Here is a 22,235-nt window from a genome sequence, read left to right on the forward strand (position 1 = left end):
TGGAGTGAGAAAATAGAAATTAGGTAGCAAAGAAGTGAAATAAATTTTTATTTGTAAGTTCAATAATTTTTTTTTTTTTTTTTTGCGGATTTCTATGTCACACACAATCAAACAATCAAAGATGCATAAAACATAAAGAACCACCACTGGGATTTGTGTGAGGAAGATGTGCACTCTATTGAAGCTGGAATAGAGTGTATTGCAACACCTTCTTGAGAGCGTGCTTGATCTCCCTGTTCCTCATGCTGTAGATCATAGGGTTCAGTGTTGGAGGAACCACTGTGTACAGAAGTGCCACTGTCAGATCCAGGAGTGGGGAGGAAATTGAGGGGGGCTTCAGGTAGGTAAAAAAGGAAGTGCTGAGAAACAGGGAGACCACGGCCAGGTGAGGGAGGCACGTGGAGAAGGCTTTGTGCCGTCCCTGCTCAGTGGACATCCTCAGCACAGCCATGAAGATCTGCACATAGGACACAACTATGAAAACAAAGCAGCCAAAGGCTAAACTGACACTAAAAGTGAGAAACACAGTTTCCCTGAGGGAGGAGGCTGAGCAGGAGAGCTTGAGGATCTGAGGGATTTCACAGAAGAACTGGTTGACAACATTGCCTTGGCAGAGAGGCAGTGAAAACGTACTGGCAGTGTGCAGCAGGGAATTGAGAACCCCAGCGCCCCAGGCAGCTGCTGCCATGGTGGCACAAGCTCTGCTGTCCATCAGGGTCCCATAGTGCAGGGGCTTGCAGATGGCAACGTAGCGGTCATAGGACATGATGGTGAGAAGGGAAAACTCTGCTGACATGAAGAAGAAAAAGAAAAAAACCTGTGCAGCACATCCTGCGTAGGAGATGGCCCTGGTGTCCCAGAGGGCGTTGGCCATGGCTTTGGGGAGAGTGGTGGAGATGCAGCCCAGGTCGAGGAGGGCCAGGTTGAGCAGGAAGAAGTACATGGGGGTGTGCAGGCGCTGGTCGCAGGCTACGGCTGTGCTGATGAGGCCGTTGCCCAGGAGGGCAGCCAGGTAGATGCCCAGCAAGAGCCAGAAGTGCAGGAGCTGCAGCTGCCGCGTGTCTGCCAACGGCAGCAGGAGGAACTCGCTGATGGAGCTGCTGTTGGGCATCTGCTGTTCCTGGGCTTGGAGTCCTGCTCAGAGTGCAGAAGATAATGACAAATCCAGACCATTCTCAGAGACATTCCTCCTGATTTACTATAAATTTTTTGTGTCCATTTGGAAAATGATCAATTAAATGAAAAACTTGAATTTATTTTCACAAGCTTAACCATTCTCATGGAGCAGAATATTAGGGAGATCTTACTTTCTTCTCATTTCATTATCATATCCCAGCCTCCTGACTGTTTTCCTCCTAAGAGCTGTTTACACATCTCATATCTTTACTCCAACTAGTCTTAGAGCCCCCACCACCTCTTTTCACTTCAATTTGCCTTGGACAAATATGCCTGTTTGAAGGATAAGTGCACAATTAATGTCTTCAGAAAACAACAAAAACTTAAAAAAAAAAAAAAAGCGATTGATTGAAGAAATATTTGGGAGTAACATCGCTGTGTTTTAAATCAGACATCCCCTTTTAGATTTCTGCCTCCAATCCTTTCTGCCTTCGCTAAGAAGAGGAAATGGAAAATCCCTGCCTTGGCTCTCCTCTTGCAAAGCACCCTCACAGACATCCTGCTGTGCAGTGGAGCTGTGATCCCCCTGCCCCAGGCAGCAGCTGTGGCAGCACAAGCCCTGCCGGGGGGCTCCTTCCCCCCACACGTCTCCCCGCAGCGCCCTGGGCAGCTCCCCGGGCAGGCTGAGTGCTGAGCCTGGCAGGCGGCAGAGTCCCATAGCCGGCACACAGCCCCTGGGGCACAGCAGGGACCCTGCTCTGCAGGACAGCCCTGGGTATCCGCCTGCAGCCCTGGCTGCACAGCCTGCAGCCGTGCTGGGACACGCAGCCCTCAGGGCTGTGTTTTCATACTGCAGCACGGAAACCGTCAGCTGGCGCAGAAGTCTTTTTCCCCCGTAATAAAGAAACCTGTAGTGCCTGCCAACAGACCTGCCATAGTATTTCCCAAATTAAGTTATCCCTCTATGAAAAGCAGCTGCATGCTCTGCAGTGAGACTTACCTTGTCATTGTCTGTGAGCAATGCTCCTGCAGTGTGCTCACAGCCTGCTCACACCGTACACATCCTGGAAGCTCTCTCCCCTTTCTCTCCTCTCCTTCTGTCACCTGCAGGCTGTGCTGTGCACAAGAGCTGCTCCTGGGCACAACTTTCTGTCTGCAGCACTGCCCACTTTTATGAGCTTCCTGCATCTCAGGAGCCTAACCCAGTTCAGCAGCCAATGATGTCATGTTTATCTTTCCCACTCATCTCCCCTGAGATGTCCCTGGATCTTCATGGACAACATCTCCTGAAAAACAACAGCATCATGACTGTGCTTTGAAATCTGCTGAATTAAACACCAGATGTCCAGTGGTCAGTGACTAATTCCAGACATGTGGTGAGTCCTCCCAGAGAGTGTTTGCTGAAACAAAAAGGGTACACAGACAAGGACAGGGAATCCTTGAATCATAGAATTATCAAAGTTGGAAAAGTCCTAAAAGATCCTCCAATTTAGCTGTTCACCTATCACCAAGAGCTCCCATTAAACCATGTCCCTCAACACAGCTTCTAGTCATCTCCAGGTGACTTGCAGAATCAAACTCCATTACCATTATGATTACCATTACCGTTATAAGAAAGAGTGCTACAAATATAGGCTGAACTAATACATCATCAACAGTTGGCTTGGATAAGTATTCATTACATTTCTGAGACCCCATTAGCATGCATTCCCTCTCCCATTGCGTGTGTGTAGTGAGTCGTAGGGGTGGTCGTGAGATGAAGGCTCATCATCTTCCTCACTGTAAACTTTCAACCCTGCGAGAGAGGCAGCCCCCAAACTGGTTCCAGTTGCCCTGAGGACATCTAGTCACCTTCCTGTTCTTGGGCTGTTCCACCCTTATCTTTATGGCCTTCATCCCCCTTGTTATTCCAGACCCACTGTCTGCACTTGCCATGCTACTAACAACTTTCACATAAACTCTTTTCGCTCCACTTGTTCCAGTTTCTGTGACAGTTTCTTTCTCTCCCTTACTGCAGGGCCCTCCTCTCATCCTTCAGACTCACGTAGCTGGGAATGTGAGCAAAGCCTGCAGACACAGAGGAAGACTGTTTTCCTGCAGGCTGAGCATGTCAGAGGCAGGTCATTGCTAGGAGAGCTTGTGCTTTAAAGCATCAGGTCATGTAGAGAAGGTAATTCTAAAAGCAAGTTTGCCAGTTCTTTTTTACCTAAGTGTTTTTTACCTAAGTGATCTGAGATGCTGATTTGAGACTACCGCCATTGAGGCCATCCATCCTTCTGGATGGGGAGTGAGAGTGCCAAGCCCCTGTGGACTGAAGGCAGGCAAAGAAGTGGGGCTTGCTGGAGGAAAAGCCAAGAGCCAGCCCCGAGGAGTCTGAGGGCAGCCTGGGGAAAGGTTGCTGGGTGGAGTTTCCTGCCTAGAAATGTATCTTAGGTCAGGGCAGAGGTGCCAGCCAAGAGAGGTGGGCTGTGCAGATGGTAATGACCATGACAGGCAGCAGCAGAGGCCTTTAGGGGAGGAGCCAGAAAAGGAGAGATTGGGAGAGAGATGTCAAGGACAGGGTGCCTGTCCTGTGACTGATCCCCATCCTGTGCAGGCTTCTGCACTGCTGCCTAACTTTGTTCAACACACTGGAGCCAGAGAAGGCCCTGGGAGTCTGCACCCAGGTGCTGGGGGCTTGCAAGGAGCGAACTGAGCTGGTGCTGAGTAGATATCCCATATATGCCTCTTGTCCCCTCACAAAAGCAGCATCTCTGGAAGGGAGACCTGCCCAGCTGAGTTCTGTGCCTTGACTCTCCTGGGGCTATAGGGAGGTCCCTCTGCCTGCCATTTTACTTGGTGACCACCTGGGGACCAATGTGGGCAGGAAAAGTGAATGAGCACTTGGGGCCACCTGTGACCATTTTCCCGCCTATCACCCCTGCAGAAAGGATGTACTCACAATCAGGGACCTTGGTGGGAATGCTGGGGACTCTGACCTGTGACTTTGTAGCCACATCCCGCAAGTGGGCAGGGGTCTGCCTGAACTGCCTTCTTCAAATGCATGCTGAGGAGAGCGAGCACCTCGATCTCTGCCTGATGCCAGCAGGGTCCTGCAAGGCTGGAACCCGTTCCTGGAAAGAAGACTCTTTGTAGATGGTGGGCACTGGAGGTGGGTTCCTGTCAACATAACTCTTTTTCTTTGGTGTTTTGAACAGCTAAGACCATGAATGTAAAATCTCAAACGCGTGACACTGAGCCTATGGGAAGGGCAGGAATCACCCGATGATACCGCTCTGCTTGAGACTTCCAGCAAGACAGCAAAGGTAAGTGGCCTTGTGGAATGAGGTTGGGGCCCATTGCCTGGGCTCCTGCATGTCCCCTCCACCCTGCAGGCTCTGATGTGTTTCCTAGAGCATGCTGTCACAGGGGAACCTTTGCTGTTTGCAAGCAGCAGGAGGCTTTCAGCCCTACCTGGCTTTTGGGGACACTTGGAAAGGGACACGCTCTGGAGCATGCAAATTTGTGTGGGCACTTGTGAATGCTGTTACCAGGAAGTGAGCTTTGTGGGTAAGAAAACAACGTGGAGGAGGTGAATGTTCTCTCAGCTACATAAAGCACAAACAGTGGTAGTGTGCAGCAATTGTCTTCTCTGTGATCAGTGGCCTGATGAGCTAAGAGTCCCCTCCAGATTCCTTTCTGTTCTGAAGAGGAAGCTGTGATGTGGTGTCTCCTATTTCTTTCCAGACCATCTGCAGATGCTTCCCCTCAGCTCAGGCCACAGATTCAATGAGCATGCTTGCAGAAAGCCTGCTGTCACACAGACAGGCATGTGTGGGCTGTTGGGATGTGGATGACAAAATTCCTGGAGGACTGTGCAAAGCAGGTAACTTCTTTGGAGGTAAGACACGCTTTTCCTGTTTGACTCAACTGACTTTTCTCATGGTTGTTGCATTAGAACTTATGCAGGTGGTGTGAGATTAAAGAGCACAGCCCAAGTGCAGAACCGAGGGGAACTGCTGGTCCGAGCTGCATGTTACTAGTGTCCCACTCATGCACGTCCTTGCTTTAAGTGAGGCATTGATCTCTGGGACTTGTCAAACTTCCTGTTCTTCTCCATTACCTGCCTTGAGAAACATATTGGCATCTTTATCTCATGATGACACTGCTATAGGGGACTGGATGATCCAGGCCTTTAGGTGCAAAATGTGTCATAACTTCAGGGTGCCTAGAGTCTTTGGTCATTTGTGCATGCAGCAGCTGGGAGAGTGGATGTGTGTTTGCATGCCCTGTGGATAGTCACCTCCTCCCATGAGCCAGTGCAAACAGTTTAGGACTTGGCCTCTCATGCATGACACGTCTGTGGTTGGGTCTCATCAAAGTTGGGGAACAAGATGTTTTGAGACATTCTTTCTCACTTTCTCCTTTTCAGGTGCCATGAGGTGGATGAGGTGACATCCTTTATACCAGCCTGCGGGCCATGCCACAGAGCACCCACAGGCTCCACGTGCTGCAGGCAGCGTATCACATGGCCGCTTTCACCAGGAGCCCGTGATCAACAGCCTCCTCCAGGAGCATCTCTCACAGCCAGGTACGTGCATTCCCATCATGCCCCACTGAGGTCAAAGGCAGAACATGTGGCTTGTTTGGGTCAGGGAAAATCTGGTGAAGAAGCAGTCCCTTTTTCTCCCCAGAAGTCAGAGTGTTCTGAGGCCATGTGCTGATGTTCCTGGGAGAAAGCAGGCACTGTGAGCCCCTTTGCTGACAGCAAGAGATGATGGCCTCTGCTGATTGCACCATGGTTGCACAGGATATGTGCTCAAGGGTGAACATCTGCAGGCACGCGATGGAGCTGTGGGGGATGCTGGTGAGCAGTGACCTTGGGGTTCAGATCTTGCAGCACTTACCTACAGGCCTGTAAGCCTGACCGCAGTGCTGGGTAAAGTTACGGAACAAATCATCTTGGGTGAGATCACACGGCATGTAAATGGCATCCAGGGGATCAGGCCCAGCCAGCACGGGTTCATGAAAGGCAGGTTGAGTCTGACCAACCTTATTTCCTTATACGACTTGAGGGTCTTGGAAGGACTGGGCAGTTCTCTGGGTCTACCTCTCAGGTACTCAGACATCACAGTGGATCTGTCACACTTGGCTGCATTCATAGTAGTTCTGGGAGGGTATTGTCCATCAGAAGGAGAAGAGAGTGGATTTGTTTAAAAGCTGCTGCAAAGAATTCAATGCTTTAAGTTAGTGGAGATGCCAATATTCCATGAAGATGCAATAAGAAACTGAAGCACCGGCTCTTTATTGTCTATCAAATGGTATGGCAACATCAACGACATAAACCAATCCTCCACTTGTTCTCCCTGATCTGGAAGATAGGAACAGACACTGTTGGTCTCCTCTGTTTGCCATTTCCATTACCTCTGACCTGGCTGCTCTGCAAGCCCCAGGCAGAGCTCAGTGCACGCTCACAGAGGGCAGTCACACTTTGTTGTCTGCTTGTAGATCCATCCTGAAGACTCTGTATCCCTATTGTGCTACACTGCAGTTGTGGAAGCTGTTAAACTGTGTCCCTGTGGTCCAAACAGGAGCTCAGGCCTGCAGCTCTACCAAGATTTCTAGCTTACTGTGTGTTGGTGTTTGCATTAGTGCAAAACCACAGAAGTAAACATCCGAATTGGAAACCATCACTGGACATAGCCTGACTGGATAGCTCATCTATGGTATTAGTGTGCAGAAGGTGGCACACAGACAATAGACTGATAGTGGGTCTTGGAGCTGACGTAGCAACACGGACACACCATGGGCATGGCTTTCCTGAAGGCCCTGTGCTGCACTTGCAGCTGCATGTGAACTCACCAGACAGCCGGTGCTACCCCCTATCTGGCCCTCAGCTGATGCTCAGGAAGGCGGTGTCTTTCTCAGAGATATCCCACACAGTTTACAAGCAATGGCACACATCCAGGAGCAGCCCAGGCACCTTGGGCATCACCCAGTGTCTGTGTGTGAGCAACTGCCTCCGTGCTGAAGGACCAAGGAGTCAGAGCAGGAGCTCACACACAGGCAACCCTTGCGCACAACTGAGCCGAAAAAGAGAAATCCCAGCTCACGTAGATCCGTTGGGAGCTGAATTCCATTTAAGATCCACGGTTTGTATTTGGAATGAATTGCCTGAAGTACCTCAGCTGGATCACAGCCCTGCACAGGAAAAGACCATCCCTCTCTGTCCTTGTCTGAGTGCACTTTTTGTTTCATCAAATGATCACTGGTAGGACTCCCCATATGTCTGGAATTAGTCACTGACCACTGGACATCTGGTGTTTAATTCAGCAGATTTCAAAGCACAGTCATGATGCTGTTGTCTTTCAGGAGCTGTTGACCAAGAAGCTCCAGGGACATCTCAGGGGACACAAGTGGGAAGGATCAACATGACGTCCTTTACTGCTGAGCAGGGCTGGGCTCCTGGGACACAGGGAGCTCATAATAGTGGGCAGAGCTGTAGAGAGACAGCTGTGCCCAGGAGCTCTTGTGCACAGCACAGCCTGCAGGTGACAGACAGAGAGGAAAGAAAGGGGACTGAGCTGTCAGGATGTGAACAGTGTGAGCAGGCTGTGAGCTCACTGCAGGAGCATTGCTCAAAGACCATGACATGGTAATACTCACTGCAGACCATGCAGCTGCTTTTCATAGAGGGATAACTTAATCTGGGAAATACAATAGCAGATCTGGTTGGAGGCATTGCACATTTCTTTATTACAGTGGAAAAAGCCTTCAGCTCCAGCGGAGGGTTTCCATGCTGCAGTATAAAAGCACAGCCCTGAGGGCTGCGTGTCCCAGCATGGCTGCGTGTCCCAGCACGGCTGCAGGCTGTGCAGCCAGGGCTGCAGGCGGGTGCCCAGGGCTGTCCTGCAGAGCAGGGTCCCTGCTGTGCCCCAGGGGCTGTGTGCCGGCTATGGGACTCTGCCGCCTGCCAGGCTCAGCACTCAGCCTGCCCGGGGAGCTGCCCAGGGCGCTGCGGGGAGACGTGTGGGGGGAAGGAGCCCCCCGGCAGGGCTTGTGCTGCCACAGCTGCTGCCTGGGGCAGGGGGATCACAGCTCCACTGCACAGCAGGATGTATGTGAGGCTGCATTGCAAGAGGAGAGCCAAGGCAGGGATTTTCCTTTTCCTGTTCTGAGTGAAAGCAGAAAGGATTGGAGGCAGAAATCTAAAAGGGGCTGTCAACTTTGAACACAGCCCAGAGACTCCCCAGTATTTCTCCAGTCAGTTGGCTGTTTTGTGAACAGTCACACAGGTTGTGCTTTCAGCCTCACCTTCCTAAAAGGATACAATCAAATTAAGTTATAGTTCTTTTTTTGCAGGCATTAATAGTTCACTTGTCCTGCAAAACGTCTGATTTCTCTGAGACAAATTGAAGTGCTCAACGGCTGTGGCTGGGGTCTTGAAGAGCAGATGTAGTAATAGTGGAAAATTTCCATGAGGCTGGGATATGATTAGGAAAGTAGCAGAAGGAAAGAGCTCCCTAATCTTCTACTCCTTAAGGGATGGTAAAGATCATGAAAATAAGTTCAATTTCTGGAGTTAATTGAACATTTTCTAAAGGCAAAAGAAAACTTTTATAGTATAGCAGGAGGAGTGTCTTTGAGAGTGGACTGGACTTGTCATTATCTTCTGCACTCTGAACAGGACTCCAAGCCCAGCAACAGCAGATGCCCAACAGCAGCTCCATCAGCGAGTTCCTCCTGCTGCCGTTGGCAGACACGCGGCAGCTGCAGCTCCTGCACTTCTGGCTCTTGCTGGGCATCTACCTGGCTGCCCTCCTGGGCAACGGCCTCATCAGCACAGCCGTAGCCTGCGACCGCCGCCTGCACACCCCCATGTACTTCTTCCTGCTCAACCTGGCCCTCCTCGACCTGGGCTGCATCTCCACCACTCTCCCCAAAGCCATGGCCAACGCCCTCTGGGACACCAGGGCCATCTCCTACACAGGATGTGCTGCACAGCTCTTTTTCTTTGTCTTCTTCCTTTCAGCAGAGTATTCCCTTCTCACCATCATGTCCTATGACCGCTACGTTGCCATCTGCAAGCCCCTGCACTATGGGACCTTGATGGACAGCAGAGCTTGTGCCACCATGGCAGCAGCTGCGTGGGGCGCTGGGGTTCTCCATTCCCTGCTGCACACTGCCAATACGTTTTCACTGCCTCTCTGCCAAGGCAATGTTGTCAACCAGTTCTTCTGTGAAATCCCCCCGATCCTCAAGCTCTCTTGCTCAGCCTCCTACCTCAGGGAAGCTGTGTTTCTCATTTTTAGTATCAGTTTAGTCTTTGGCTGCTTTGTTTTCGTGCTGTTGTCTTATGTGCAGATCTTCCTTGTTGTGCTGAGGATGCCCTCTGAGCAGGGACGGCACAAAGCCTTCTCCACGTGCCTCCCTCACCTGGCTGTGGTATCTCTTTTTATCATCACTGGCATGTATGCCTACCTGAATCCCCACTCTGTCTCCTCTCCATCCATGACCCTGATGGTGGCACTTCTGTACTCAGTGGTTCCTCCAACACTGAACCCTATGATCTACAGCATGAGGAACAGGGAGATCAAGCACACTCTCAGGAAGCTTTTGCAATACGCACTATTCCAGCTTCAATAAAGTGCACATCTTCCTCGCAGGATTCGCACTGATGGTTATTTATGTTTTATGCATCTTTGATTGTTTGATTGTGTGTGATATAGCAACTCACAAAAAAAAAAAAAAATGTTATCAAACATATAAATAAAAAATTATTTTACTTCTTTTCTACCTAATTTCCATTTTCTCACTCCAAGAGCTCATGTAAACATGGAACCAGATTCCCTGAATAGGTTAAAGGATACCTAAAAGGCTTTCAAAATAGACTTTTCCTTAGCTCTTCTCTCTTCCTACCTTGTCTGGGTCTGGTGGAAGTACAGCCACAGACAGCAGCACAACATGCTCTTTTCATTCCTGCTCTTTCCACTGCCACAGTGCTCTCAAGTCCTCTCATTTGTGCCGGCCTGACGGTCTTGTGTGTCTCGCAACAGTCCTGTTGTCTCTACAGCAGCACTCTGGGGCTGCAGTCAGTAGCCGGCAATATGAACGGCTGTGTCAGAGCTGGTCTCCTTTCTGGCACTGCCATAACAAGAGGGCCCCTTCAGAGCAGGACCAGAGATCTGGAGGCCTCTTCCAAAGCTGGTGTAAGCAGCTCAAGATCTTCTCGTGCTCTTCAATGAGTGACGGGGATAGTTTTAAGAGTCCCAAGGAGATCTGTAAGGGACTCAGGGCAGTGCTGGGGTTTGGAATTTCTTGTGTTAAAGTTAATTACTAAGACAGAGAAAAGGAAAGGATTATGATTATGACATAGATCTATAGATATAAACACATGCTTACATAACGAAATGATTTCACATATATGTAACATATGCATTTGCAAAAATACATGCATAGATACTAATTCATATGCATATCTGTTTGCAAGTTTGGGACCTTTTTTAACAGCCACAGGGTTCACTGTAGGAAATGAAGCGACTGTTGGGCTGTTGCAGGAGTTGAAGCAAATGCAGAGCTCATTGTCAGAGCTGGAATCATTACAGGACTTGTCAATGAAGTTGGAGCAGCCACTGGGCTTATTGGAGAGGTTTGGGCAACCACAGTGCTGTACCTCCTGGCACAGTGCATTTCCTTTGGGAGGAATTTGTTTCATTTTCTTATAGCAATACTTGGAACAGCTACAGATCCTGTAGCAGGAGTGACTGCCGAGCTCATTATGAGGGGTGGAGTGACAGCAGAATCTGTCTGAGAGCATGAAGCAACTGCAGGACGTGTAGCAAAATCTTGGAGCTGCTGCTTATGAATATGTAGATGCATTCCAGGAAATTTGTTGAATATGTATGAGCTTGGCTTCGAAATATGTAATGCTTCTGCTTGCTAGTTTGCAAGACAGATGGAGTGATCCCCCTTTGCACCCGGCACCAAATAAATGCTTTCCTGCTTTATATTATAACACAGGTTTATAGAGTTTCATTCCTCAAGTCAATTTGGTGGCCCAGATGGGACCAGCTCTATTCGGCTGCAGGACCAGCTGAGAGGGGGGACACTTGTGGCGCACCCTGAGATTTCTCCAAAGGACTCCCTTCCTCACCTGATCACTGCAGGGACAGACAAGGACCATCCATAGGCGGACCGGGTATGTGTATGGTAAGGGGAGCCTGTAAGTCCTGAGGAGACATCCTACACAGGGTGCATCCATCCGTGCTGTCCCTAGGGAGGTGAGCTCACAGCTTAGGTTGATGGCTGGGATAGGAAGACTCCTAGGGGGAGTTCCTATGAAGGGGACCTGTAAGTCATATGCATGGAAACAAGAGCAAGTACTCTCTCCCAGGTGGCAGGCAATAGGACGGACCTAGGTTGGCCTCTCCTATGGGTATGGGATATAGTGGATATCCTGTCAAATGATAGCCTGGGTTCTCCTTGCTGTAATCATGGGGCTTTTAGGTTGTATGGCCATTATTATCACCTGCTGTAAGTGTTCAGTACTGTGTATCTAATCATTACAGGTCAAGATGACATGGAAAAAATCTTAAAGTTTGCAACTGGTCGACCAGGGTATGAGCTTTATTAATATTCCAGCTAGAAGACGTTGTCAACATTGTGTATATTGAATAAACCATGTTTTTCGATCTAAATGCCAGAGTGACTGTGGTGTGAGTGAGACACAGAATAGCTGTGGGGTGAGTGCCGAATCCCGACCGTGTTTCCTTCCATTTGCAAAGGAAATGGACAGAGACAGACAAGGTGAAAGACTCTGTGTTGTCTGTTCACACATAGGTACTTTCTGCTTGTATGTAGGAAGACGGGAGTTTGTACTCTATAGATTAGGAAATGACCTGAGGAGAGGTGTACATTCCGCCCGACAAATGAGTGTCAACCCATTTATGTAATACTATGTACTGCTTGTGAGGAAGTGTGTGAGGGAGGTGGGTCAGTCAGTGCTGGTTCTGTGGTGAAGTGTTTATAACTGAACGACAGGGATTGTTAGGGGAAAGTTATATAGTATTAAGGGTGTTTATGGGAACTAAATAACAGTATTGTTTCACAAACTGCTTTGATGGTATAAGAAAGCATAATTGTTAATGGCATATGGAAGTGTATTTGAGGGTATGTGGAAGTGTAAATGAGGGTACAAAGAGTGGAATAGTTTACAGACGAAAAAGGGTTAAAGAGAAAGTGAGCTAATCTGCACTGACATGAGAGCAACCCCCCGCACCATTCCTCTACGAGCTTAGCAGAGCAGAGCAGAGACACAGTCCCCATGTATCAGGTAGTGTTATTCAGCTTACTAAATGGATGAGCTCTCAAGAGAAGAGGCAGATCTTCCTCTCTGCTCCATCTGTGGCATACCCTGGAGTTGAAGGCATTGCAAAGCTATGGCGCATCTACGTTCTTTCGCTGATGACACCTTAGTTTGCTCTGGGCTCCTATTTCAGTGGCATCTAAATAAGTCTAGGGTCATGCCAGCTGACAGGAAGCTGGCAAATGTTGTCTCATTGTAAGGAAGAGCAAGAAAGATGACAGGGGCAATTATGGACCTGTCAGTCTCACTCCAGTGCCTGGTAAAATTATGGAGAAAGTGATGGTGGGAGTGATAGAAAAAAAAACACCTGAAGGACAATTCTGTCATTGGTCACAACCAACACAACTTCCTGAGGGGAAGGTCCTGTTTAACTATCGGACTTTTTATGACACGGTTAGCAAATTGGTTGATCAAGGGAAGCCATTTGATGTTATCCTTGAGGATTTCAGTAGTGCTTTTGAGACTATTTCTCACAGCACATTTCTGGACAGAATGTCCAGCATATGGCTAGGCACAAACAGAACGCGGTGGGCGAACAGTTGGTCTATAGGTCAGGCCCAAACGACTATAGTCACTGGGTTCCATTGGGCTGGTAGATGGTCACTCTCAGGGTTCCGCAGGGCTCCATTTTAGGGCCACTTCTCTTTCATGTTTTTGTGGATGACTTGCATGCAGGACTAGAAGATGATCTGAGCAAGTTTGCTGATGAGACCAGATGAGGAGGTGCTGTTGCTACCACTGAGGGTGAAAAGCACTTGCAGAGAGATGTGGACAAGTCAGAGAAGTGGGTACCAGTTGGTACTAAGCACCAAGTGCATAAAGTATAACAAGAACAAGTGCCTGATTGTGCATCTGGGTAGGGGCAACCCTGGACATACACACTGACTGAATATGGGACACTGGAGAGTGGTCTGACTGAAAAGGATCGGGAGTCCTGGTCAACATCAAACTGAATGTGATTCAGCAGTGTGCCCAGGCATCCAGGAAGCTCAACGGTCCATTGGAGTGCATCAAGCAAGGCATTGCCTGCTGGGTGAGGGACAGGATTGTCCATCTCTGCTCTGCACTGCTGCAGCCTCACATGGAGCATTGGGTGCAATTCTGGGCACCACAGAACATAAAGGACATCAAACTATGGGAGGGTGTGCAAATGAGGGCACTGGAACTGAGAGATCTGAAGTTCAGAGTTACACTGGTATTGATGCTTGTTCAGATTGGGCCCTTCTCACATCCCACATCCTGCGATGAGACACAGGACACACATGGCACATGAACCTCACAGTGTCCCTGCAGCCCATGCAGATCTTCTGTCCCCATGTCTTTCATTTAACATCATACAGACCTCCAACCCACTGCCCCAGGAAGGATCCTTAGTCAGCATGAGGTTCTCCCTGCCAAGGGTCTGGGGATCAGGGCTTGGCCTGTCTGCTTTGCAAAGCAAAGGACGGGTTTCTCAGCATCAGAGCCACCATGCCAGTGCCTTTCACTGCCTGTAGTCATATCTTCCAATTATCTTCTCTAACAAGTCCCTTGGGAAGCTTGCCTGTTAATGTTCCTCAGTGGGCCCATTAATACTCCAAGAAACTTCACTGTTACTTCTGACTTTGCCTTGTTGAGCACTCTGTGCAAACTTCTGTCTGCACTGCAGGTTGATGGACTCAGCATCAAATGCGCCCTGGGGCTCGTTATAATCTAAATAGCCTCCTGTGCCTTGTGCCTTCCTGTTATTTTCTTCAGGTTTTCAAAACTTGTTTAGCAAAATGGAGATGTACCTGCAGAGAGCTTAAAAAGGAAGGATCCAGCAGACAGTTACTGTCTATTTATTTATAGTTGGGTATAAACAAGTCTTTAAAGCAGCAATGGGCAACTGATATCAATCCAGGATGTCCCCAATGAGGTCTGTTCTGTCACTGTGCGGACAAAGGTCCTTCTCAACCTCCCCATGCCATTTCCACTCACATTGGTCCCACGGGACTTGCATCACTTTTCCTCACATCACACTTTTCCTCCGCCGTCACCTGCTCAGTGTTAAACCTGCTTTGGACCAACTCCCACTGGCTTTCCACAGAGATACAGCGGCACATGGAAAATATTTCTTTTTTCTTTTGGCCAACAAACAGAAGGAAAAAGTGATGCAACTGAATGAACAGGAAAATGCACTGAACAACTGCATGCCTTGTCCAAGCTGTGTCTATTGAGGTTTGTCTTTCTCAGGGAATAATTGTACAAGAAATGAGTTAGACACAGATAGGATGGGATGGAATGAATGACAGTGAAGGAGTTGACAACAGATTCCATCAGACTTTTGAGGAATGGCTCAAATTCCAGTAATCACCCTGGGATAGATCAGACTTGTAGTTGGGAGGTACCAGCTTCAAACTGAACAGGAGTTGTGAGTATTTCAGACATTGGGAAGGATTAACACATTCTCATTGATTTCTATCTTTGTCTTCAACTCTTTTTTTCACTTTTACTGACATTAATGAACATCTTTCAAACTTCCTTCCTTAAAAAAAAAAAAAAGAAAGAAAGAGAAAAAGAAAAAAAAAAACAAAGGAAAAGAAAAAAAAAAAAGAAAAAAAAAAGAAAAAGAAAGAGATTAAAAAAAAGAAAAAGAGAAAGAAAAAGAAAAGGAAAAAGAAAAAGAAAAAGAAAAAGAAAAAGAAAAAGAAAAAGAAAAAGAAAAAGAAAAAGAAAAAGAAAAAGAAAAAGAAAAAGAAAAAGAAAAAGAAAAAGAAAAAGAAAAAGAAAAAGAAAAAGAAAGAAAAAGAAAAAGAAAAAGAAAAAGAAAAAGAAAAAGAAAAAGGAAAATGAAAGAAAAAAAAGAAAAAGAAAAATGAAAAAGTATGATGAAAAAGGAAAAGGAAAAGGAAAAGGAAAAGGAAAAGGAAAAGGAAAAGGAAAAGGAAAAGGAAAAGGAAAAGAAAGAGAAAAATAAAGAGAAAAAGAAAGAGAAAAAGAAAGAGAAAAAGAAAAAGAAAAATGAAAGAAAAAAAGAAAAAGAAGAAAGAAAAAGGAAAAGAAAAAGGAAGGAGCATAAAAAAAATAAAGAAAGAAAAAATGATAAGGTAAAGAAAAAGGGAAAGAAGGATAAAGGGGAAAAGGATAAGAAAAAGGACAAGAAAGGGAAAAGGAAAAACAAAAAGGAAAAGGAAAAGAAAAAGAGAATGAAAGAAAAAGAAATTGAAAAAGAAAAATAAATAAATAAATTAATAAAAAAAAAAAAAAAAAAAAAAAAGGAAAGGAAAGGAAATCGTAGAATCATAGAATTACCCAGGTTGGAAAAGACCTCGAAGATCATCAAGTCCAACCGCAGCCTAACCATTATACCTCAACTCTAACAGCCCTCTGCTAAATCATATCTCTGAGCACCACATCCAAACGGCTCTTAAAAACATCCGGTGATGGTGACTCAACAACTTCCCTGGGGATCCTAATCCAGTGTTTAACTGCCCTTTCTGTAAAGAAGTGTTTTCTAACGTCTGACCTGAACTTGCCCTGGCGCAACTTGAGGCCATTTCTCCTCATCCTGTCACTTGTCACCAGTGAGAAGAGACTTGTCCTGCTCTCACTGTAAGCACCTTATGGATACTGGAAGAGAGCGATAAGCTCTCCCCTCAGCCTCCTTTTCCCTACACTAAAAAGCCCCAGCTTCCTCAGCCTCTTTTCACAGGGCTGATTTTCCAAGCCCTTCATGAGCCTTGTTGCCCTTCTCTGCACCTGCTCCAGTACCACCATGTATATTTTGTACTGAAGTGCCCAAAACTGAATAGAGCACTTGAGGTGAGGCCTCACAAATGCTGAGTACAAGGGCAGGATGACTTCCCTAGTCCTGCTCTCCACACCATTCCTGATACAAGCCAGGATGCCATTGGCCTTCTTGGCCACCTGGGCACACTGCTGGCTCATATACAGCTGACTGTCCATCAGCACACCAAGGTCCCTTTCCATCAGGCAGCTTTCCAGCCACACCTCCCCAAGCCTGTAGGGTTGCCTGGGGTTGTTGTGACCAAAATGCAGGACCCGACACTTGGTCCCATTGAAACTCATTCCGTTAACCTTGGCCCATCGATCAAGTCTATCCAGGTCCCTCTGTAGTGCCCATCTCCCCTCAGGCAGATCAACACTCCCTCTCAACTTGGTGTCATCTGCAAACTTACTGAGGGTGCACACAGTCTCCTCAATCAAGATCATCAATGAAGATGACAAACAAAAGCGGTCCCAAGCACTGAGCCCTGGGAGATGCCGCTCGTGACCGACCGCCAACTGGATTCCACTCCATTTGACCACAACTCTCTGGGCCCGGCCATCCAGCCAGTGCTTCACCCAGCAGAGTGTGCGCCCATCCAAACCACGGGCAGCCAGCTTCTCTGCAAGAATGTTATGGGGACAGTGTCAAAGGCCTTACTGAAGTGTAGGTAGACCACATCGACAGCCTTCCCTTCATCCACCAAGCAGGTCACCTTGTCATAGAATGAAATCAGGTTAGTCAAACAGGATCTACCATTCCTAAACCCATGCTAACTAGGCCTGATCTTTAATTGGTCCCTGATGGTTCCTGAGATTATCCTTTCCATAACCTTCCCGGACACCGAGATGAGACTGATGGGCCTGTAGCTGCCAAGATCATCTTTCTGACCCTTTTTGAAGATGGGCATCACATTCGCCAGCCTCCAATCCACCGGGACATCCCCAGTCAGCCAAGACTGCCAAAAAATGATGGAGAGTGTTTTGGCAACCACATCCGCCAACTTCCTCTAGGAGCAAACTCTAGGGTGCAATCCATCCGGCCCCATGGACTTGTAAACATCCAGCTTTTGAAACAGGTCCAAAACTATCTCATAGTGGATCATGCAGGGCTTATTCTGTTCCCCCTCCATCTACCAGTGCAGGGGCCTGTGTTCCCAGGGAGCAACAAGTTTTACTATTAAAGACTGAAGCAAAGAAGGTATTAAGTAGCTCAGCCTCATCCCGATCCTTGGTGACTCAGTTGCCCTCAGCATCCAACAAGGGGTGGGGATTTTCCCTAGTTTTCCTCTTGCTGTTGATGTGTTTATAAAAATAGTTACTGTTCTCCTTTACCTTAGCAGCCAAGCTCAGTTCTAGCTGCACTTTGGCTTTCCTAATCTTCTCCCTGCACAGCTTCACTACATACCTGTAATCCTCACTACATACCTGTAATCCTCACATCTGTAATCCTCATACCGGTAACCCTGTCACATCTAACTCCCCTCCCTTCCCCCCTCGGACCCAGTTTAAAGCCCTGGTAGTCAATCCAGAGAGCTTGTTCCCCAGCACACTTCTGCCCCACTCGCTCAGTTGAGTCCGTCAGGAGCCCACATACCCAGTTTCTCAAAGGCCTGCCCAAGATCCAAATACCCAAAGCCTTGATCAAGACACAACCCCCTCAGTCAGCATGTTCTCCTCCATCTTCCTGGGTCCCAGCCGTCCACTGGAAGGACAGAGGAGAATGCTACCTGCACCCCTGATCCCTTCAGCATCTTTCCAAGGGATGCAAAGTCCTGTTGAACATTCTTTAGTTTCCTCATTGCAGCATCCTGGGACCCAGCCTGAATGACAACAGAAGGATAGCAGTCTTCCGGTTTAATGAGCCATGGTAGAGCCTTCCCACTGTCTCTAACATGTGCCCCTGGAAGAGAGCACGCCTCACTGGAGAGATTATCTGGGTGGCAAATGGGAGCCTCAGTGCCCCCCAGCAAGGAGTCCCCAGTTACTAAGACTCTCCGCCCTTTTTTGGTGGCACTGGTATTGAGGCAGTGCCCTGACCGGCCTTGCTCCCTGTGCTTGTTACTCCCTGTATTCTCAGTGTGCTTCTCAAGGCATGAGTTTGGACCACTTTGCAGACCTTCATCCCTCTCCTGTGCAAGAGCCTCTGTGAGGAACACACTCAAGAATTTCCAGTCAGGAAAGAAGAACTGTTTATTCAGCATTGTTTATTATATAACAGCTCTCTGTGAAGAGCTGTTTATTCAGCACTGCAGTAGTGTGTGCTCCCACTGCTGACAATTGCACAACTTGTCAGTGAAACCCATTCTGTTATATACCCTGGGTTTGGCGCAGGTAGAGCCTCTCCTGGCACCCACTGGTCGAGCATCTCAGGCTCACAGTCTACCGAAGCTCTTACTGCGTTACACTTCCACAGCTACGTTACACTTCCACACAATGTCTGTTAGCAACCCATTGTCTTTGGGCATGTTCTGTGCTTCTTACGTTGAGAGGAGGGCAATGTTTTCAACAGCCTGCACTAGTTCTGTCCTGTACCGGACTCTCCCCTACCCTACATAATTACCTCACCTGATGCCTGTGCTAATTTTACTATGGTCAGAATGCCCTAGTCTCAAGTTTACTCTGTTTGGAAGCTTTCTCTGTGAAAACCCAGTGGCGCAGTGGTTTAAGCTGCTGCCTGCGGCACTGGAGGGCCCGGGTTCGAATCCCCCCCCTGTGGCGCAGGGGTAGAAGTGCCGCTTCGCTACACAGGGGGCTCGAAACCCGGGAGTTGGACTCGATGATCTCTAAGGTCCCTTCCAACTCGCATGATACTATGATACTATGAAAGGCAACTTATCCTATGCTACATACAGAAATACTGGCAATTTCCGCTGCAAAAACACAGTCTGCCTCTCACACCTCAAATCTCTCACTCAGGGACACTGCAGGGGACACTGCAGGGGTTGGCAGCACCGTGGGGGCTTGGGAGCAGACGCTTCCTTCTGCTTTGAGTAGAGATGAAGCTCTAGCCCCTTTCCCCTCTCAGGCTGTCTAGATCTCTGACCTGCAGGTGAGCAGCTGGATTGGCTACTCCCACTCAGGATGAGGCTGTATGTGTGCGGTGGAAGTAGGCTCACACTTCCTCCTGTCTGTCTCCCTCAGAGATCCCCAAGAGCTCCTCGGGTTGCTGATATCTTGCAGCAGCCTGGCCGTCTGCTCCAGCAGCTCCTCGAGCAGGGTATACCGGGAACCAGGTTCTTTTAACTTAACTAGCTCGTAGGTATGGTGAGATGTTTCCTTTATTGCCATCTAAATGGAAACCACAGTGAACTGGATGACCCGCTGCTGTTCTTCTCCAGTGCCAGAGAAGTCCACACATCCCAGCACCACAAAAGGTGGTCCGTACAGCCCAGCACTGTAGGAGGCGATTCCGCCCAGCACCGCTTAAAGCCACTGTGCCCCAGCCTCCATTTGGTGCTGGGCCAGAAGGCTGCACTGCCCCACAGCGCAGAAGGCCACTGCCCTGCCCTCCATTATGTGCTGGGGGCACAGGGTCGCACTGTCCAATAGCACTGAAGGCCACTGTCCCACCCTCCATTATGAGCTGGGCCAGCACACAGCACAGAAGGCCACTGGCACAGCACCCCCACGGCATTCACTGTCTGCACACCCTTGTGACAGGGACGAGAGGCAGTGGGCGCTACAGGGTCAGGGGCAGCTGTCCTTGCAGACAAGCCAAGTGTGGCCGGCCCTCTCCCAGCCAGGGCCTGGCACAGTCCCCAGCCTGCGCTGCGCAGCGGGAGAACAGCTGGGAGCTGGAGGTGCTGAAGGCCCAGCTGGAGGGTGAGCGGCTCCACTCCACTCCACACCCTGCAGCGCCGCTGGGCTGCTGAGAGATGTGAGCTGCAGGAGGGGGCAGAGCGGGAGCAGCAGCTGGCCAAGGTGCTGAGGAACCCCGCCAGGTGCGGCAGGGAGGCCCCTGCCCAGCTGCAGGACGTCCTCAGCAAGCTGCTCTGGGAGATGGATGGTGAGCAGCCTCCGGGGCTCCCCAGCAGCCGGCCCTCTCCTCGCCGGGGCCCGGCACAGCCCCCCGCCTGCCCTGCACAGCGGGAGAAAAACAGGAAGGAGCTGGAGGCACTGCAGGCCCAGATTGAGGGCGAGCAGCTCCGCTCCCAGGAGCTGCAGCGCCGCTGGGCCAGCGAGAGGCGTGAGCGGCAGGAGGCGGCAGAGCGGGAGCGGCAGCTGCTGTCCGACCGACTGCTCTCCAAGTGGGAGCAGGAACGGGTGTCAAAGCTGCAGCGCCTGCGGGAGCAGAGCCTGAGGCAGTGGAAAGCAGAGATCCGCCAACTGCTGCAGGAGAAGGAGGCCCAACTGCGCCAGATGAAGGAGCTGCTGCAGAAGCGCCGCAATGACACCATCCGCCAGGCATGGCATCTGCAGCGGCAGCTGGCGGAGGTGCTGCTGAGGAGCAGCAGCAGCAGAGTGGACCGCAGAATGCAGCTGGAAGTCCAACAGCAGCTCTGCTGGAAGTCCCGCGGAGAGCAGGCCGCCCATGCCCTGCGCCTCCAGCGTGAGCTGCAGGAGCAGAGAAGATACTTCCTGCAGTACATCCTGGAGCACGGGGAGGGGCAGCCACCCGCCTCCTGCAACGGGGCCAGGGCCTGCCATCGGGCTGTAGCAGAGGTGGGTGTTCAGGCTGCAGAGCAACAAGAGGCCTGCCCACCTGAGCGCAGGGAGCTGCAGGGGCAGAATGTCCATCTGCTGAGGAAGCTGAAGGAGCTGCAGAGACAGTGCAGCCTCCTTGAAGAGGAGAGCTGCCTGCTGTGGAGCAGAAGCTCTCAGCAGATGCAGGAGGAGGTGGAGTGGCTCAAGGACAAGATGCGTATGCTCAGCCTCCGTACCCAGCAGCTGTGGGAAAGAGTCCGTCAGCTCAAGGAGGCCTCTTGCACATCAGAAGAGGCCACAGAGAAGGCAGAGGAAGTCAACCAGCCGCAGGGACAGAATTTGGAAAAGGAGAATGAGACGGCCAAGGAAGATCTGGGGTTCCCACGCAGCACAAGCAGCAAGCTGCTGGAGCAGTGTAGCTGCCTCCAACGAGCTCTGAGCAACCTGGAGAGGCAGTGCCAGGCCCTGAAGGTCCAGAACCACCTGCTGAGAGAGGGACGCTCTCCAGAAGCGTGCCAGAAGCTGCAGAGTCTCCAGCAGGCTGAGGTCAAACTTGGAGCGCTCGGCAAGCGTCTGGAGGAGAAATGCGTGCAGCTCCAGGAGATCGGGAAAAAGCTGAGGCTGCACAGAAATCCTGAACAGAAATGCTTCAACCCCCAGGAAAAGCTGGGGGAGTCAAAAGTGTGGCCAATGGCAGTCTGCAGAATTCATTCTCGCAGACCAACATCACCACTAATACGAAGATTCTTAGCTCGTCTCAGCTACGATCCTTTTGATGGCCCTAATGAGGACCCAGAAAATGAGCTTCCACTGACAGCTGGACAATACATTTACATCTGTGGAGACGTGGATGAGGATGGCTGGTTTCTGGGAGAGCTGATGGACGGCACAAGAGGACTGGTCCCTTCCAATCTGGTTGAAGAAGTTTCAGATGATGACCTAGATACCACCGTGCCTCCAGAGCTTCGTGATCTCCTGCTGGATACTGATGATGAAGAGAGACCAGGCAGCAGGAGCAGTGGCAGAAAGTTATGGTCACCATCCAGAAATCTGTGTCTGTTGGCTCAGCCTGGGGGATGCCAAGAATCCTCTCCATAAGACAGCAACATCCCATCAAGATTCCACCTTTCTGGATGAAGGCTACCTCAACTAGAGTGTGGTCCAACAGCAGCAAGACCTTAAAAATTCATCACTTGTATGACTGAGAATTCATTACATTGGACTGGATTAAAAAAACAAACAAACAAACAACAAAACACCAAAAACACCAAAAACACCAAAACAACAACAAAATTATTAAAAAAAAAATAAAAATAACCAAACCCAAAAAGCGTGTCCAGTCTTCTTGTTTTCTGGCAGTCTGCTTTTGTAAAGGTACAAG

At 49.4% G+C, this 22,235-nt stretch overlaps 2 protein-coding genes across 2 annotated transcripts; one reads left to right on the forward strand and one right to left on the reverse strand.

Annotated features, from left to right (window-relative positions):
* Positions 1–154: 154 nt before the first annotated feature.
* On the reverse strand, positions 155–2,250 carry LOC140252440 (olfactory receptor 14J1-like). Its single transcript, XM_072337151.1, has 2 exons — positions 2,117–2,250; positions 155–1,134 (listed from the first exon to the last, which is right to left on the reverse strand). Exon 2 carries the CDS (start codon positions 1,109–1,111, stop codon positions 176–178), a length of 936 nt encoding a protein of 311 aa, XP_072193252.1. The 5' UTR covers positions 1,112–1,134; positions 2,117–2,250; the 3' UTR covers positions 155–175.
* Positions 2,251–8,586: 6,336 nt separating this feature from the next.
* Positions 8,587–9,741, forward strand: LOC140253391 (olfactory receptor 14J1-like). The gene has a single exon (XM_072338923.1). The coding sequence runs from the start codon at positions 8,806–8,808 to the stop codon at positions 9,739–9,741; it is 936 nt and encodes a 311-aa protein (XP_072195024.1). The 5' UTR covers positions 8,587–8,805.
* The last annotated feature ends 12,494 nt before the right edge of the window (positions 9,742–22,235 follow it).

Source organism: Excalfactoria chinensis, chromosome 5 (genome assembly GCF_039878825.1).
Source record: "Excalfactoria chinensis isolate bCotChi1 chromosome 5, bCotChi1.hap2, whole genome shotgun sequence".
Lineage (NCBI taxonomy): Eukaryota > Metazoa > Chordata > Aves > Galliformes > Phasianidae > Excalfactoria > Excalfactoria chinensis.

What these genes read in the sequence shown, in the direction of transcription:
- LOC140252440 (XM_072337151.1), bottom strand. Translation starts at nt 1,111, where the DNA reads ATGCCCAACAGCAGCTCCATCAGCGAGTTCCTCCTGCTGCCGTTGGCA.
- LOC140253391 (XM_072338923.1), top strand. Translation starts at nt 8,806, where the DNA reads ATGCCCAACAGCAGCTCCATCAGCGAGTTCCTCCTGCTGCCGTTGGCA.